Source organism: Dioscorea cayenensis, chromosome 3 (assembly GCF_009730915.1).
Source record: "Dioscorea cayenensis subsp. rotundata cultivar TDr96_F1 chromosome 3, TDr96_F1_v2_PseudoChromosome.rev07_lg8_w22 25.fasta, whole genome shotgun sequence".
Taxonomy (NCBI): domain Eukaryota; kingdom Viridiplantae; phylum Streptophyta; class Magnoliopsida; order Dioscoreales; family Dioscoreaceae; genus Dioscorea; species Dioscorea cayenensis.
In genome coordinates this window covers 2,144,929-2,163,061 of record NC_052473.1, presented here as the reverse complement: position 1 = coordinate 2,163,061, position 18,133 = coordinate 2,144,929, and the positions used below count along the sequence as shown (strand labels likewise).

General features: G+C 35.1%; 2 protein-coding genes across 7 annotated transcripts; both read right to left on the bottom strand.

Moving 5' to 3' along the window:
* Window positions 1-312: 312 nt before the first annotated feature.
* LOC120254537 (F-box/LRR-repeat protein At3g26922-like) lies at window positions 313-3,155 on the bottom strand. Of its 4 annotated transcripts, none has more exons than XM_039262639.1 (4): window positions 2,977-3,154; window positions 1,688-2,663; window positions 1,167-1,343; window positions 313-1,051 (listed from the first exon to the last, which is right to left on the bottom strand). In XM_039262639.1, the coding sequence occupies exons 2-4, from the start codon at window positions 2,639-2,641 to the stop codon at window positions 659-661; spliced, it is 1,524 nt and encodes a 507-aa protein (XP_039118573.1). In that variant the 5' UTR covers window positions 2,642-2,663; window positions 2,977-3,154; the 3' UTR covers window positions 313-658. The 4 variants fall into 4 exon arrangements, with proteins under 4 accessions (XP_039118573.1, XP_039118579.1, XP_039118583.1 ...); XM_039262645.1 differs by having other exon boundaries at window positions 785-1,032; window positions 2,977-3,155; XM_039262649.1 differs by having other exon boundaries at window positions 785-996; window positions 2,977-3,155.
* Window positions 3,156-10,421: 7,266 nt separating this feature from the next.
* On the bottom strand, window positions 10,422-13,768 carry LOC120283931 (F-box/FBD/LRR-repeat protein At5g22700-like). Of its 3 annotated transcripts, XM_039290757.1 has the most exons (6): window positions 13,574-13,768; window positions 12,845-13,172; window positions 12,197-12,643; window positions 11,661-11,849; window positions 11,163-11,544; window positions 10,422-10,714 (listed from the first exon to the last, which is right to left on the bottom strand). In XM_039290757.1, the coding sequence occupies exons 2-6, from the start codon at window positions 13,148-13,150 to the stop codon at window positions 10,680-10,682; spliced, it is 1,359 nt and encodes a 452-aa protein (XP_039146691.1). In that variant the 5' UTR covers window positions 13,151-13,172; window positions 13,574-13,768; the 3' UTR covers window positions 10,422-10,679. The 3 variants fall into 3 exon arrangements, with proteins under 3 accessions (XP_039146691.1, XP_039146672.1, XP_039146681.1); XM_039290738.1 differs by having other exon boundaries at window positions 12,197-13,172; XM_039290747.1 differs by having other exon boundaries at window positions 11,163-11,463; window positions 12,197-13,172.
* Window positions 13,769-18,133: the final 4,365 nt, after the last annotated feature.

Genomic DNA, 18,133 nt, shown 5'->3' with positions numbered 1-18,133 from the left:
CTTCTTCCTGGTAAAATATAATTGTATTTTAGAAGCATAGGAAAGTGATATATATTCGGTAGAAGACTGATTTTTTTCTTATTTTTAGCCTTATTGTTAGACCATATATTTGTTTATATTGATATTGTGAAATCCGTGTGAGTTGAACTTTTCTTTCCATTAGTCATGTATTAAATTGATATCAAACATTTTTGAGGATTTAAGAAAAAAATATTTCAAAAATTTGAAGTTCAATTGGAACCTGGACATCATAAACATTGGATGACATACAACAATAAAAAGGAAGAGATAAAAATCAAATAAAACAAAACATTAAAAACTGCAACAAGAAAGCAATCTTCATTCCATCAAAAGGAGTTTCCCCATTCATTCACAAACTTGGAAACAATCTCCTTTTCCCAGTCTGCTTACAAATGTTTACATTTGGTCTATCTACAATTAACATAGAGCATTACACAAGGTTTTAACAACCCTTTTCTGATATTGAATGACTGCATGATACATTGATATTCTAATAAACTGAACATTATACATACAAGCATGTTTTCTAGAAAACATGTGTACCCAACAATAAGTATGTCGTAATTTCAGAAGTTGTGGATGTGAGCTGTTTAATGGATCTAAAACTTGCAACATTTAAAAAATAAGCAGAAGGTGATTAAAATTTACCAGTGCGTTGAATAGGACGGATAATAATATGAGCATTTGGTGAAGATCTAGGTAAAGACAACAATCTCGAAGAAAGTTGGAATAGTATGTCGAGCTTCTTTGAGTATGATAAGGTATTTAAACCTTCTGTTGGGGTTATGAACATAGTCTCCAGTTCCGTCAAGTTCTTGAGAAGAAATCTAACAAACTCGAACTCTGTTCTTCGTTTATCGAGAATATCTTCTGTTGGTACTAGTTCTGCAGCAGAACTAAAACTTACACTGCCCAAAATGCCATGTATCTCAACAGTCCTGAGCTGTTGCTGCAGACCAGCGACAGAAAGTTCATCTGGTTTCCAATAAGTTGTTTCATAAAACCCTTCATCTTTTAAGATAAGTTCAAACTGAATTTCAGTAGGATAGCTACTTTAGACGATGAAAAACCTTGAAATTTTCAAAATGCAGCAAATATGAGACTGATATTAATGAATATCAAAAATGAAAGTTGACTGCATTCACCTCCGTTTCAACATCTTTAACAACGTTGAGAATGAGGACTCCAAGATTGATGAAATTTTTCAAGACATAGACCAACCCTGCGAGTTCACATTTATTGAATCTTGTGACAAGTGTCACTTCATTTATCGTGTTAGATACTGAAGTGCCATTATTTAGGATAGCTCTAACAGATAAATCCTGCATTCAGGAATTTCATTATTCAAGTTAGACAAGAAAAATAAACCTAAATCAACTAAGTGCATGATCCAATAATACAACCTAATTAGGGTCATAGGTAATGTACAATGCTGAAATTTCAAATGTCATATACATGACTGATTAAGACGCAAAGTTCTGATAGTCAGTCTAGTGAATTCAAAGCTCAAAGAAAGTAATCTTTTCAACATTCTTTTGTCAAGGAAAAATAAAAAAAAGGGTCATCCATAAACTATCATATAAGAAGAACAGAGCAATATGAACGATGTTATGCTTAACTATAACATATTTACATTGATAAAAAACTATATTGCAATTCAACATACCTGGGTGCACCAATTGCTTAGTTTGAGAGATTTAACATGGCAGAAATTTTCAATGAACTGCCCAAAGAGGAAATGATCTTCAGGGTCCCAAACATGGCAGTATGTTGATGAGAAATCAAAGTTGACAGACACAAGAGACTTGAGGTTCTCCACAAAAAACCTCTCTCTTTTTGGCATACCAGAGAAATTTAATGTCAAGAGATTGGGAGCAGAGACCAAAAGATCTGTTTCTAAATTCCAATCATCCTCATGTATATTCAAGTTCTCAAGATGTGAATTCTTAGCAAAAACTCTAAGATGAGTGTCCTTATTGCAGTTTTTCAGTGTCAGATATTTGAGGGCTGGACAATTGCTAAGAAGAACCTCCAAGTCTTCATCGGTAAACTCCACAAGTTCAAGGTGAAGTTTTCTGAGAGTGGCCAGGCAAAAAATTGACGGCAAGTCCATCTGGCAAAACTTCAATGTTAGTGTGTGCAAATATTGGCACTGATACATACTTTGAGGTATCAAGCATAATTTATCCTTATTTTTGCCGAATGGTCTGTTAGGGATGCAGTCCAAATACAGTACTTCAACGTTGTGGCTCACCACGACAGTAATCCAATAGTCAACATTGTTTATTTGGCATAAATCAGAGTCGACACATGCCCGGAACTCTCTGATCTGTAAACCTCCCCGATTGCTTAGTGCTTTATTGACAGCTCTAATGAACTCTCCAGTTGTCCTTATCTTTGCTTCAGTGAAGTCTATGGAAGGGACTGACTTCCACAAATGCTTCCATCTCGTCGACACACAGCACACCCGCATAACATCTTGCATTTGCAAGAAGGAAAGGATTTGAAGGAGCAAAGCATCAGGCAATTTACTGATCCTATCAACTGTGATCTTCTCAGTATGTCTCTCAAATTCATCCAAGTTCAAAGAAAGGTTCTGTCTCTTCCAAGGCCTCTCCATCAATGTAGAACTTGCCTAAAATCTTATTTACAGGAAAAAAAAACCATGTAATAATAATAATAACAAAAAAGCCCTGATTTTTCACATGCTTCCAGTACAATAAAACACTGAAAAGGGATGAAAGAATATAAAAAAAAAAACAAATTTCCTTCTAATTGTGTCCATTTATAAACTTTCCTCAAATCAAACACACACACAAAAGACTTCACAGACATCAATAGTATACAACTGCACATAAATCCATTAAATAAGAATAGATAACAAAAAAAGAAGATGATAAACATACTTGACATAGATCAATTAACCCGAAATCAAAATTATAGCAGAGATCATACCTTCGTCGGAAGGACACAAGGTATCAGGTAGGGCATCAGAGAAGAAAGAGAGAGAGAAGACTCAAGGGAGTCATATAAAGACTCATAAAGCCGCGCAGTTTAGAAAAGTGATGGGTTTTGTGTATATCCGGAAGTGTGAGCATGTAGGGTGACAGATGGAGAATGGGCATGGTTTTCTTGGCATGTTGTTTTGCACCGACCCAGAAATTGTAGTGTTCTTGTTATTATCATATAAGTCAATTTCTTTAATTTTGTTAAAATATATAACAATAATAATAATAAAAAAAAAAGTATAATCACCAAAATAATCCCTGTACTTTTCTCTCTCTCCTCTTTTGATCCCTCTACTCAGAAATGCTCCTGACTAGTCCCTTTACTTTTAAAAATGTTCTCACTTAATTAGAAATGCTCCCAACTAGTTCATCTATTTTTAAAAATGCACCCACTTAATCCCTCTAATTGGGTCATTTTTAAAAGTAGAGGGACTAGTTATGAGTATTTTTAACTAAATGGGCACATTTTCAAAAATAGAGAGACTAGCTGGGAGCATTTTTGAGTAGAATGACCAAAAGAGAAGAGAGAGGAAAGTAGAGGGACTAATTAGGGTATTATACCTAAAAAAAAAATTAGCAAAAGATTTGTAGCTCGGTGGTATTAGCCCCACGAATCTCCATTGAAATAGGGATAATTAGTCCTGATTATGGGTTTAAGCTAATCACCCCAATTCTGGGGTGTCACTTGACTAACGTGGGATTTTGTGCTTGTTATACTCGATAAATAAAAAAAAAATCTATTACTTAAAACTCATTTATTAATCTCTTCACAAAAAAGAATTAGGGAACTTTTGCCACCCAAATTTCTTACATTCTTAAATCAAGATACAAACTATTCCTGCACTAAAAAAAATTATTAATTCAATCATAGTTTAGATTGCCACTCAAAACTCAAGCATAACTGCACGTGAATCAACTCAAGAACATGTTTTATTACAGACAAGAATAATAATTAAACTACTACATGGGCAAAGGTTGTCCATTGAATTCTCATTTTGAATCAAGATACCAACCTTTTCAAACATAATACCAACAAAATTAATTCAACAAAACACACTCAAAATAATTTTGATTGTAAATCAAAATCCACACACAAACTACACATAAATCTACTCAAGAAGATGATAATCTCACTGCACATTGATAATCAACAAGATATTCAATGTTTCGCAGAGATTATACCTCTATTATTAAGAAGCAATGGCAGAGAGGATACTGAGTGTTGGGAAGCAAGCAAAGACAGACAAATAGACAGAGAGAGTTGCTAAGGTTACACAAAGAGATGGCTATAAATCTTAGAGATGCATGGTGCTGTCTGATTTTTATAACGCAAGTATACGTTATCGCAAACAAGTAATATAATGATAAATGAGTATCACCCCAAGAGGATTGAGTTTATTATTTACCAAAATTACTAACCCAAATTCTACTTGATTAATGAGACGAAAAAGATTTAGTTTTGAAAATCTAATTCAAGGACTAGAGAGAGAGATCTAGTTAGATGAGAAGAAATTAATGCCAAGAGATTTTAAGATTTTTGAGTGCACCTAGACTAATTCCAACTAGATCGTCTAGTTTAATCAATCAATATTTATTTCTTACGTTGTCATCAAATTTCCTTAAATTACCTATTGATCTTTCTAAAGCATCAATAGCATATTCCATTAGATAAGTTAACATCATCTCTGAGATAACTGTGAATCTATGGAACTCATTAAGTTCTAAAAATTTATAATGATGCATACAACCTCATAAATATCTCTATCTAATAATGATTGTATGATATTTCAATCAAGACCTAATTCAATTATCACATTTCGGTCTCAAATCGAAATATTAATCATGCAATTGGTGATCAAGCAATTGCAAGCACTAAGTGTTGTACCCTGTCCTGATTTAGACCTCGGGCCTATTTAGATTTTTTTATGCTTGCATTAGGGATAAAATGGTCATTTTGCATTAGTGGCATATTTGCATGACTGCACAGTAGTTGTGTGTGAAAACCAGCCAAAAACCAGGGGCAAAACAGTCTTTTCGACTCATTCCTCTTTATTTTGTATTAGAGGGCATTTTGGTAATTTCAGTCTTTAAAAAAAAAAAAATTTAAAAAAAAAAATCTGAGAATTTAGAGAGGCTGAAGCACGTGGCAAACTTGCTTCTAGCCCATTCTTTTCTTTCTTTCTTCTAAGCCTTTCCTTCTTGCTTCCTTGCTTCCTTGCTTCTTGTTCTTCTTGTTCGACCGAGCATAAATTTAGAAACAAAAAAATCTTTCCGGTGAGAATTTCCGCGACCTTCAATACCAAATTTATTCCTCTCTCACTCCCGAATCCGGTAAGCCTTATATCCAATGTTTTTTTGTTTTTGTATTTCACCCGTATTTCCTTGTTTTTTTAGAAATATAAAAAAATTTCGATTTCTCCATGAATATGATGATCCATAGGCTTAAATTGAAGCCAATGATTTATAATGCATGTATGAGGATGATGTAGAAGAAAAATTTTTCGATTTAGAGTTGTAAATTGGGAGAAAACCATAGTATAAGGTTCGAGTTCTTGTAGCAATTTCGAAATTACTGTAGCACCGAAAAATTTTTGAGCCTTTTTACGGTATTTCTTTGGTCCACATTGAAGCTCTTCTTACCCTCGAACTCATTGGAACTAGTTTTTACTCCATTATGATGTCGTTTGGATCCAAAATGACGATGTTTTTGCCCTAAAACCCTAAGGTTCCAGTATTAGATGTGTAAAATTGTATTTTCATGCATTTTCTTTGGTCATCATTCTTATGTTCGTTAGAATTTGAATTCCTCGCTTGATCTAGGGTGGCGAAGCATCCTCTAAGGGAAGGAGCTCGCCAATCGATAAGGGCGCCTCGGGGACGAGACGACGGGTTCTGTGAGTGGTTAAATTTCTAATTGCATAGATTTAATAAGAGTACTAAAGTATTTGTTCATGTGTTTTATCACATAAATTTGATGATAAATTGGTTTCCACGATATATATTTTTGAGTACGAATTTACTTGAAATGGTTAAACCTAGAATGCTTATACCTATTTATTTTTGAAAGAAACATGTTTACTTGCATTTCCGTGTTTATATGCAAATGAGATATGGTTTTAAAGTACATTTCGTATTTATATGCAAATGAGATATGGCTTGATGTATATTTCCGCATTTGTATGCAAATGGAACATGGTTTAATGTATATTTTTTTGGTTTTAAACATTGTGCGATGGATTCTTTGAATTGGAAATTGGAAAAGAATTATATGTGGCATTCGGGCTTTTAATGGTGACGGCGGACTTTTAGTCCGACAACTGCAGATGTGGGGTTCCACGGTCCGGCCCGATGGGAGGCGGGCGTGGTTAACCCCTGGGTTTACCCACTGGTCAAGAGGTCGCGGAGCCATTGACGAGGGGTTACGTTATGTGAGAAACCCGGGGTCACCACACGGGGATCTCGAGTGCCAACACCAAGGAAAGGCAACTCTTTTAAATTTTAAAAGTTTTAAAAACTCCTTGGTGGTTCCACAGCTAGTCGCGGCCACGATTAGTGTGGGAATTGTTTTAGGCCAGCCTGTATTTTTGGAGCTATGTTCATATGTTTTAAAATGTTATTTGCTTTTCCTATTGATGAATCCTGTGTTATTTGTTAATATGTTGAATACTTGGAACTGATTTTTATATGCTATTATTTTTTTCTTCGAATTACCATTTGAAATACTTTATCACTCTGTTACATCTATGCTGACACCACTCACTGGGTAACCTCTGTTACTCACCACTCCCCTTTTTATCTTTTCAGACTGCGACGTTGGACAGAGTTGTGCTGTGCAGCAGTAGAGTGGTCTATCTGTACTTCTTGTTTAGGTTTGTTATAGTATGCATGACCCTTTATGGATCCACTAGACTTGACCTTATATGTGGTTCTTGTATTTATATTTCGGGTTGTATCTTAAAAACCCCGGTTTGTCTTTCATTATTGTTGTTACTTGTGTTTAGGGTTCCTAGTACTGGGGAACCCTATTTGTGATATTTTATTATGTTGTCTTCTAGTTATATAATTGTGATAACAGGTTTATATTGAGCCTTACGGCGACCTGAAAGTGGGGCCGTTGTGGGACCCACTTCTTGTCGTCGTGGCGGTTGCCACGTGCCCGGTTAGGTTCGGGGCGTGACACTAAGCATAGATTAAAATATCCAACATAATCTTGAAACAAGCATCAATTAAATTAAACAAAGATGAATTTAGGTTTTCATAGTATGGCTACATCGTAGCCCTCGAAAAGATATTTAGAACATGATAATTGCAAAGCTTGACATATTAACAAGGCTCATAATCAAATAAACAAAGAATAGCTAAAAGTTAAAGCTTGATGATGAATCCTCGACGAATCTTCACTCCTACCCTTTTGATCTCCCAAAATTCTTCTCCTATTTTGTCTCAAACCCTAGCCCCTTTTATAATTTGAAATCGGGGTAGCGCTAGGCACCAAAGAGTGTAGCGCCTAGGCACTCTAATTTATGTTTTGCACCTCTTAATGTTGTAGCACCTAGACGCTAGATTTTGCTTTGTTTATTCACTCTTTGTTGAAACTTTGCTTTTCTTTTCTCTAATTTCGTGTTGTTAGTTTCGCCGGTGTAGTTTATGGGTTTTAGGTAACACTCAAGCACTAATAGAAATCTCACACAAACCAACAAAAAAAAGACACACAACCCAGTTTAGCGTCCACTCGCCTACGTCTGGGGGCCAGACCCGGAGATAAACAATCCACTAAAAGAGGTGAAAATACATGAGTACAAACACTTGTCACCAACACTCACAAACAAAGATCACTACCCTCTCTAGATTGTCTTGTGCACCCACTCTCTCTAGCTCCGGTCACACACCCAATCTCAGAACAAGGTAGCTTATATAGACGCATCAACGTCCCAAATATAGCCATGCCTCTTTTAGAATCTCCGCGGCTACTAATTTAAAAACTTGCCAAAATTAACTGTTGCAACTCCTGTTGTAACATGAATTGCAACATTGCCCTGACTGCTGACTTGACTGAATTCTGGTTATGTTGCGGACGATTTCAAGACCTATCAACCTTTTGGTCATGTTTAGTCCGAGTCGATGCAACCAAATCTCCCGATCCCGACTACCGGCAACTAGCCTACCTCCTCAGTTCCTCATCACGCAGTCCCCTAGCAAGGGGCGCACATCCTTGTGCATCTTCATGGAACTTACCAAACTTAGTCTTCAAACTTCCAAGTTTGGTCTTCAAAGATTCTCCAAACTTGATCTTCAATTCATCCAAGTTTGGTCCTCAAATCTTGCCCTTAATAGACTCCAATCAATCTTCATCAAGAATTCTTCAATTCATATCTTCAATTTGCTTTCATTCATACCATGCATAGATATTTCTTCAATTAAGCTCCACCATATTTAGGTGTTGTTTGGATCAGCTTATAGCTGACCCAAAAGCACTTATTTTATAAGTTAAGTGCTTATGAGATTTTATATTGTGTTTGGATGGGCTTTTTTGAATAAGCTCAAATACAACTTATTTTATAAGCTGCCAAAGACTAGCTTATGGAAATAAGCTGTTTTTGATAAACTATTTGGTTAAGTGCATTTACTAAAATGCCCTCAGTTAATCCAGTAAAAAGGTATTTTAGTAATTTTTTGCTGTAAAAGTAATTTTTAAATAAACATCCAAACATTTTCACAACTACAGAAGTGTTTCTGAAACTAATACATCCAAACGAAAAAATATGCATAAGCACTTAACTTATTCTAAAAGTACTTTTTCCAAAAGTGCTTCTACAAAATTTAAAAAAAAAACTTTTTTTAAAAGCCAATCCAAACAACCCCTTAGTCTTCAATCAAATCGCCTAAATATGATCTTGTCTTCAAGTTGTAACATGTTACCAAGAATAACTCCACCAAGATATTCAAGATATTTTCCTCCAAGTTATAGACATACTAAAAATAGCTCCACCAAGATCTTCAAGATGTTTTGCCTTGCAAACCAAGTCTCCTTGCCATGTCACCATGCTTTCCATGTCATCAATTATGCTTTGTCACCATGGTTGCCACGTCATCTTGCCTTGGTGTCAAATCATGCCAATTAAATAGTGCGGTTGCACTAACTCGTGCTTTGATGTATTATTCCTTCAAATCATTCTTTCTTTCCTACGATGCAATAACAACAAGATTCAGAGTAAAATTGGTTTAAAATAATTCTCATTTAATTCATCATGAGTTAAAGAAAGTTTATAAATTTAGTGCAAATTATACTCACCACATGGCTTTGTTTACATGCTTTTCTAGGACCGATGTTTTCAAGGCTTTCTTGTAAGAGTTTCATAAAGTTTCGTAATTTTTAGATGATGCAATTTTAATGGGTAGATCGACTTTGCTCCAAAAAAATCAATAGATTTGGTTTTTTTTTTTTTTTAATGAAATTACCCTTGTTATGTGTGCCTCTAATCTCACTGAAAGTATGTTAGAGTTATATTGGTATACTTTTGTATTTACAGTTTAAAGTTTGGTGGCTTTATATTTTATTTAAACATTGTAATCTTTTGAATTATTAGAGTTTTTTTATTCCCTTTCACAAATCTCTCCCGCCATTGTCTTCCTCTTCTCCCATCATTCCTCTAAATCCCTAACAACCCTAGCCATCAGGTCCGTCACTAACTAATTTGTAAGGAACTTCTAGTTTTTTGCAGGGGAAAATAATAAAGGGAATCATTTTTCTGGTAAGTGCTATTGATTTGAAAATTTTTGCAAAATCAACCTTTTCTTTATAAAATGGAAATTATAATTTATTAACAACAAAGCCAGCAACTACAACAACACCAAAAACACCCTAGAGAATAACTTTTACAAGCTTTATGGGTTTCGGTAAAAATGTCATAAAAATTGGTAATTTTACTGGAACCCCTTTAATGAATTTAATTAACTATGAGGAGTTTTTCACTAAATTTCTTTACCCTTTTTGCTGGGCGTAAGCATTATGTGACCAACCAAACAAAATATTGCATCTTATAGCCAACGACCAAATGGTTTATTGGTATACAGGTCGCCGATAGAGCTTTTCACTGAGTGGTGAGAGTTTGATTCTCGGTTGAGGATACATTTCTAGGAGATGTGAGCGGTGGTTGTGTGCTGGTGGTCCCAACGCCCATGTGTGCGTGGGCCCCACCCCCACTTGCTCCACTGAAGCTTGTGCACGCCCCTCACGGTTTAGCAGGACCTTCGGGCTGTCTGTTCCTCTTGTCAAATATATATATATATATAAATATATATATATATAGCATCTTATAAATATATCTTTCTTCAAAAAAAATTTTGCAAAAACAAATTTAATAATTAATTGAAAAAAAAAATTGTGTTCAACTGCATACAACAAGAGGAAAGAATAGTTAGTGTTGGCATTTAAAGTAGCAACAGATATCAAATTTTTTGCAAAAATCAAATCTTACACCAAACTCATGCATAGACACAAACTAAGGTCAAACAAAGAAGCACAATCTCAGATTTATTCCAGTTCTGCATAAACATCATATCACAATCTCTTGCATTTCATTCTTCCATTCTTCTGCAAACTATGCTGAGGAGAGAACAACGATGCTTTTTAATGAATATATTTGATATCTATAACCGAAGTTGTGTTCGATTAATTCCGATACCTAACAAGCATGCAAATAAACAGTACATCATATTTCACCAGGAAAAATTACCATCTATTTAATGTGTCTCAGTCGCAAGCAATATTACATGAAGAATATACAAGATGAGATCCTCAGAGAAAGTCATACAACTGAGTATATGTGCTTTTGAAGATATAATTGTCTTGAAGTAATAAAGGCAGGCTGGTATAAAAGAAAAGCATTTATATATTAAGGAAAGAAATACAGATATTGATGGATGCATAAACTATGACACCATATATCGAATATTTACCACTCTGCTTTTTATTCTAAGAAACTGAACATTGTACATACAAGCATGTTTTCTAGAATACATGTATACCCAACAATAAGCATGTCGTAATTTCAGAAGTTAAGAATGTGAGCTTCTTAACGAATCTAGAACTTATAACAATTAAAAAATAAGCAGAAAGTGATTAAAATTTACCAGTGTGTTGAATAGGACGGATAATAACTTGCACATTTGGTGAAGATCTAGGTAAAGACAACAATCTTGAAGAAAGTTGAAATAGTATGTCGAGCTTCTTTGAGTCTGAAAAGGTATTCAAACCTTCTGTTGGGGTTATGAACATAGTTTCCAGTTCCTTCAAGTTCTTGAGAAGAAATCTAACAAACTCAAACTCTGTTCTCCGTCGATCGAGAATATCTTCTGTTGGTACTAATTCTGCGGTAGAACTAAAACTTTTACTGCCCAAAATGCCATGTATCGCAACAGTCCTGAGGTGTTGCTGCAGACCAACGACAGAAAGTTCATCTGGTTTCCAATAAGTTGTTTCATAAAACCCTTCATCTTTTAAGATATCTTCAAACTGAATTTCAGTAGGATAGCTACTTTAGATGATGAAAAACCTTGAAATTTTCAAAATGCAGCAAATATAAGACTGATATTAACAAGTATTCAGAAATGAAAGATGACTGAATTCACCTTCGTTTCAACATCTTCAACAACATTGAGGATAAGGACTCCAAGATTGATGAAATTTTTTAAGACGTAGACCAACCCTGCGAGTTCACATTTATTGAATCTTGTGGCAAGTGTCGCTTCATTTACCGTGTTAGATACCATGTTAGATACTGAAGTGCCAAGATTTAGTATAGCTCTGATAGATAAATTCTGCATTCAGGAAGTTCATTATTCAATTTAGAAAAAAAAAAGAAGCCTAGATCGACTAAGTACATGATCTAATATTACAACCTAATTGGTGTCACAGGTAATGAACAATGCTGAAATTTGAAATGCCATATGCATGAGTAATTAAGACGCAAAGTTCTCATAGTCAGTCTAGTGAATTCAAAGCTCAAAGGAAGTAATCTTTTTAATATGCTTTTGTCAAGGAAAAATTTAAAAAAAAGGGTCATCCATAAACTATCATATAAGAAGAACATAGCAATATGAACGATGTTATGCTTAACTAGAACATATTTACATTGATAAAAAAACTATATTGCAATTCAACATACCAGAATACACCAATTGCTTAGTTTGAGAGATTTAACATAACAGAAATGATCAATGAACTGCCCAAAGAGGAAGCAATCTTCAGGGTCCCAAATATGGCGGTAGGTTGATGAGAAATTAAAGTTGACAGACACAAGAGACTTGAGGTTCTCCCCAAAAAACCTCTCTCTTTTTGACTGACCAGAGAAATTTAATGTCAAGAGATTGGGAGCAGAGACCAAAAGATCTGTTTCTGAATTCAAACCATCCTCATGTATATTCAAGTTCTCATTATGTGAATTCTTAGCAAAAACTCTAAGATGAGTGTACTTACTGCAGTTTTTCAGTGTAAGATATTTGAGGGATGGACAATTGCTAAGAAGAACCTCCAAGTCTTCATTGGTAAACTCCACAAGTTCAAGGTGAAGTTTTCTGAGAGAGGCCAGGCAAAAAATTGACGGCAAGTCCATCTGGCAAAACTTCAATGTTAGTGTGTGCAAATATTGGCATCGATACAAACTTTGAGGTATCAAGCATAATTTATCCTTATTCACGCTGACTGGTCTATCAGGGGTGCAGTCCAAATACAGTACTTCAACGTTGTGGCTCACCACGAATGTAATCCAATAGTCAACATTGTTGATTTGGCATAAATCAGAGTCGACACATACCCGGAACTCTCTGATCTGTAAACCTCCTCGATTGCTTAGCGCTTTATTGACAGCTCTAATGAACTCTCCAGTTGTCCTTATCTTTGCTTCAGTGAAGTCTATGGAAGGGACTGACTTCCACAAATGCTTCCATCTCGTCGACACACAGCACACCCGCATAACATCTTGCACTTGCAGGAAGGAAAGGATTTGAAGGAGCAAAGCATCAGGCAATTTACTGATCCTATCAATTTTGATCTTATCAGTATATCTCTCAAATTCATCCAAGTCCAAAGAAAGGTTCTGTATCTTCCAAGGCCTCTCCATCAATGTAGAACCTCCCTTAAATCTTATTTACAGAAAAAAAAAAGATTAAGCAAACCATGAAGGAAAAACACAAAAAACCATATAATAATAATGAAAAAGCTCTAATTTTGCACATGCTTCCAGTACAATAAAACATTGAAAGGGATGAAAGAATATGAAATGAAGACAAAGATAAATTAAAGGAATTATTTGCCTATCTGAATGTCCTTTAATTAAAAAAAAAAAAATACAAATTTCCTTCTAATTGTGTCCATTTATAAACTTTCCTCAAATCATACACACACACAAACGACTTCACAGACATCAATAGTATACAACTGCACATAAATCCATCAAATAAGAATAGATAACAAAAAAAGAAGATGATAAACATACATGATATAGATAATTAACAAGAAATCAAAATTATAGCAGAGATCATACCTTCGTGGGAAGGAAACAGGGCATCAGGTAGGGCATTAGAGAAGACTCAAGGGAGTCATACAAAGACTCATAAAGCCGCAGTTTAGAAAAGTGATGTGTTTTGTGTATATCCGGAAGTGTGAGCATGCAGGGTGACAGATGGAGAATGTGCAAGGTTTTCTTGGCATGTTGTTTTGCACTAAGCCATGGCTGCCATGTTTTTCCAAGTCTTTGATAAAAAGATTTTTAAAAGAAAATTAAATTAAACTAAAACCCTAATTTGTAGTGTTCTTGTTATTATCATATATAAGACAATTTCTTTAATTTTGTTAACATATGTAACAAGAAAAAAACAAAGAATTCACCAAAGATTCATAGCTCAACGGTATTGGTCTCACAGTCTCCTACTATGATGATAGCAGGTCTGATTCTGGGTTTAGACTAACCAACTCAATTTTTGAAAAGGTGGATAAACCACTTCCATTAAATAAAAGAAACAAACTACAACAGACTAACCAAACCCTCCGAGGAGAGACATAAACCAAACTACAACATCAGTCCACAAGAAGTGGTAAAAACAGGGGAAACAGAAAGCAAAAACAACCGAACAACGGCACCACAAAGCTGCCCACACACCCCAGCGACATCCTGTAACTAGCCCATGCGCTGCTCCTGATACCCACCAGAAGGAAGAACCCCTTCTGACTCCTCAACACGCGAACCTAAAAAGTCAAGGCTCCGGCGAATAGTAGAAATGGAATCTTCCAATTTGACTCTGGATCCCTCTCCAATTGAAGAGAACCAAGACAACAGCAAATGAGCAATTTTAATAATGAGAGCATGAGCAGACAAACAATGCGCATTAAAGATGCAATCATTCCTAGACAGCCAAATACTCCAAACAATCGCTTGCACCACTAAATCTCCCAAGATCCTATAAGCAGGTCGAACAAACAACCTCCAATTACCCCAAACTGATGTCATGGACAGTGCTAAATCCGGCAATTTAAGCAGATGGACAAAATAACCCCACACCTGTCTGGCAAAAGAACACTGCAAGAACAGGTGGTCCACCGACTCAACCTCCGCATGACAATGCACACAGGTAGCGGTAGGTAGACGATTGTAACCTCTCTTAGCGAGGTTCTCGAGAGTGAGGATTTTATTATTCCAAGCTAACCAGTTGAAAATTGTGACTTTTTTCGGACAAAGGTTACGCCAAAAGAACCCCGCCACCGGACATCGTAATCCTCCATCGATAAGGAAGTTGTAAAAAGATTTGACTGAGAAAAGTCCATTTCTTGTCAACCGCCACCATTTATTATCCCCCAAGGCCCTCAGGGACCCCCACAGCCGGGCTCGGATTACTGTAATATCATAACTCGAATTGAACGGAGACTCATCTAAAAGAGAGAGCAATTCACTAACCGTGCCGTCAGGGAATTGAGACCTTCTGAACTCCTCAGGCCAGATGTACATAGGAGCTTGCCCGTTAACCCACCGATCTTTCCAAAAGAGAGTCTCCGTTCCTGAGTTAACACATTGGATAATGCAGCCTCTTAATGCCGGTAGGCAGCTCACAACCCCTTTCCAGAAGAAGGAGATCCTACCTGATATCTTAGGAAACATGTTCCATCGGTTCAACCCATAATTAAATATAACGATATCCGCCCCACACCAAGATGGATCCGTCATGAATTTCCACCACCATTTACCCAACAGTGCAGAGTTAAAAGTCTGTAGATCTAAAATTCCCCATCCCCCATTGTCACGAGGACGACAGATGGTTTTCCAACCTACCAGTCTACACTTAGGATGGTCAATGTCCGGTCCCGACCATAAAAAATCCCTTCTAATTTGATTGATCTTTTTGATAACCCAACAAGGCAATCTAAAGAGGGGCATCCAATAAGTAGGTATAGCCGAAAGGACCGAGTTCAACAATGTAAGACGACCACCTAAAGACAAAAATTGCCCTTTCCATGAGGATAATCTCCTTCTAATTTTAATGATTAACCCCTCCCAGTCTTGCCTTCTAGGCCTTCTACCCGAGATTGGGATACCTAGATAAGTAACCGGAAGAACATCCCTGCCACACGACAACGTGTCAGCAGCAGCCTGGTCGGGGAGGACATCCTTGGAAGTAGAGAAAAGGCAAGTTTTGGAGAAGTTAGTCGCTAAACCCGTCATCCCTTCAAAAACTAACAAGATAAGTTTCACCATCCTCAAATCCTCCAAGCCTCCCGTAGTCAAAATTAGTAGGTCATCAGCATAATGAAGATTACACATACTACCAAGATCTCCTAAAGGAACACCAATCAACACCTTAGAGTTGATAGCATGAGTAAACATTGAACATAATACATCCGTAACGAGCACAAACAACAATGGAGATAGCGGGTCACCTTGCCTTAATCCTCTTTGATATCGCACATACCCATGAGGGGAACCATTCACCAGAATAGTAGCCTTAGAGGAAAACAGAATGCATTTAATCCACCCTATCCAACGCTCCCCGAAGCCCCTGGATGATGGTGCACATCCCAACTCAATTCTACACCACCGGATGATGGTGCACATCCACTTGAGGGTCTTATGTTTATCACATTTTGCTAAAAAAATTAAAATTGGTTATAGACTTATATAGTTTAAACGGTAATTAATTTTTATTTTATTTTTGTTAATTTGTTGTTTTTCATTGTTAGTGGAACTTTTCTCATGATGTAATTGTGAGAGGATTTTAAAAATGAAAAGACATTAATGTAATACACACCACTTGTAATACAACTAATGAGAGCTTATCATTTGTAATTTCATTAATTAATGGATGATTATTTTATTTTATTTGAAAAGATGTCTAATTAATGAAATAGTTTCTCATTAGTAAAGTGGTGTGTCTATTTAATGAAGTGGTGTCTCATTAATGAAATAATGTGTCTTTTAATTGAAGTGGTATAATGAAGTGATGTGTCTTTTTAAATGACACTCATTATTGAAGTGGTGTGTCTCTTTACTAAACACCACTTTCATCCTATAAAAATAATCTCCTAACATCATTCAAGTTAATTGAATGAAAAACAAACTCCTCACAAGTTCATTTGCTTTGTTCTTTGAGTGCACAAAAAATAGAAGCAAACTTTCACTTTGTAAAAGCCATTGTTGTCTTTGCTTGAGTTTGGAAGTGCAAACCATACTCAAGGGTCTTCATTGTATCCTAAAGGAAATTCGCCATTCAATCCATTTTGCATCCAAGGTTTGATATTAGGTGAAGGCGAATAAAGCCTAAAGGAAAGTGTTTCCCACGCCTTGAAGACTTGTGCACTACTTTCTTTCTAATCTCTTCCTCTTTATTCCTCAAAGAACCATCCCCACCAACAGTAATTTCTAGTTTTATTGCAATTTTATTAAAAAAAAATCAATCTTATTTATCCATCTTAAAAAAAATTATTAATAAAAAAATAATTTATTAATCTCTTCACAAAAAAATGTGTTACCATTCATGTATTGTTCCACATGTATAGTAGCCAGGAATATGCTGAAATGAAATCTCTGACTTTACCAAGGTTGTCAGACCCGGACCGGCCCTACCGGTTCAACCGAAAAAACCGGGAACCGGCCATGTGGCCGGCCTGTGTATACTCCATTGAACCGGGTATGAAAAAACCCAGTGTTAACCCGTGACCCGGGTGGTTCAACCGGGAACCAGTTGACCCGGCCGGGTCAATCGGGTCATAATGTTTAAATTTTTTTTATAATATTTAATAATTTATTATTATTTTCTCATTAAAAACCTCAAAATCGTGTATATTTATTAATATTAATTTATAATTTATAATCAATAAATAGAATTACAATATATATATATATATATATATCATAAACATACCAACAAAAATTAACATTTAAAAATAAAATCTGTTAATATGTTATGTACATACTTTCTAAAATTTAAATTTATTAAGAAAATAAAACAATAAATGAGTGTAATTTCATTATAAAATATAAAAATAAAGTATTATAATTAAATAAAAATATATAAGAAAATTAAAAATAAAAATAAAAACTCAATTGAGATATAAGAATTAGTGAATTAAATTTCTTATTTATTTTAACAAAATCAACCAATACACAAACAAATAAATAAATAACACCTAGAGAAGTTCGATAATTATATATTAATATATTAAATTTGTAAATATTTAAAAAATATAAAAATAAATGACATAATTAGAAAACACTACTGTATATAAAGTCATTTATCAATTTAAATATCAAATTTGAGTATTTTTTTATATTATAATTATAGTTTTAATATTATATTCGCTAATTATTAATTATTATAATATTTTTTTTATATTTTATTATTGACCCCGGTTCAACCCCGGTTTGACCCGGTCGAACCCATTGACCCCTGACCCCTGGGCTTAGCCGGGTATGACAACCTTGGACTTTACATTTGATACCTTTTAAAAATTTATTAAAAAAAAAGACAACATGCATTTAAGGCATCTCATAGAATCTCTATTTACATAAATATGTGATTTTGTTTTAAAAAAAAAGTGGTTAAATAATACAAAATAT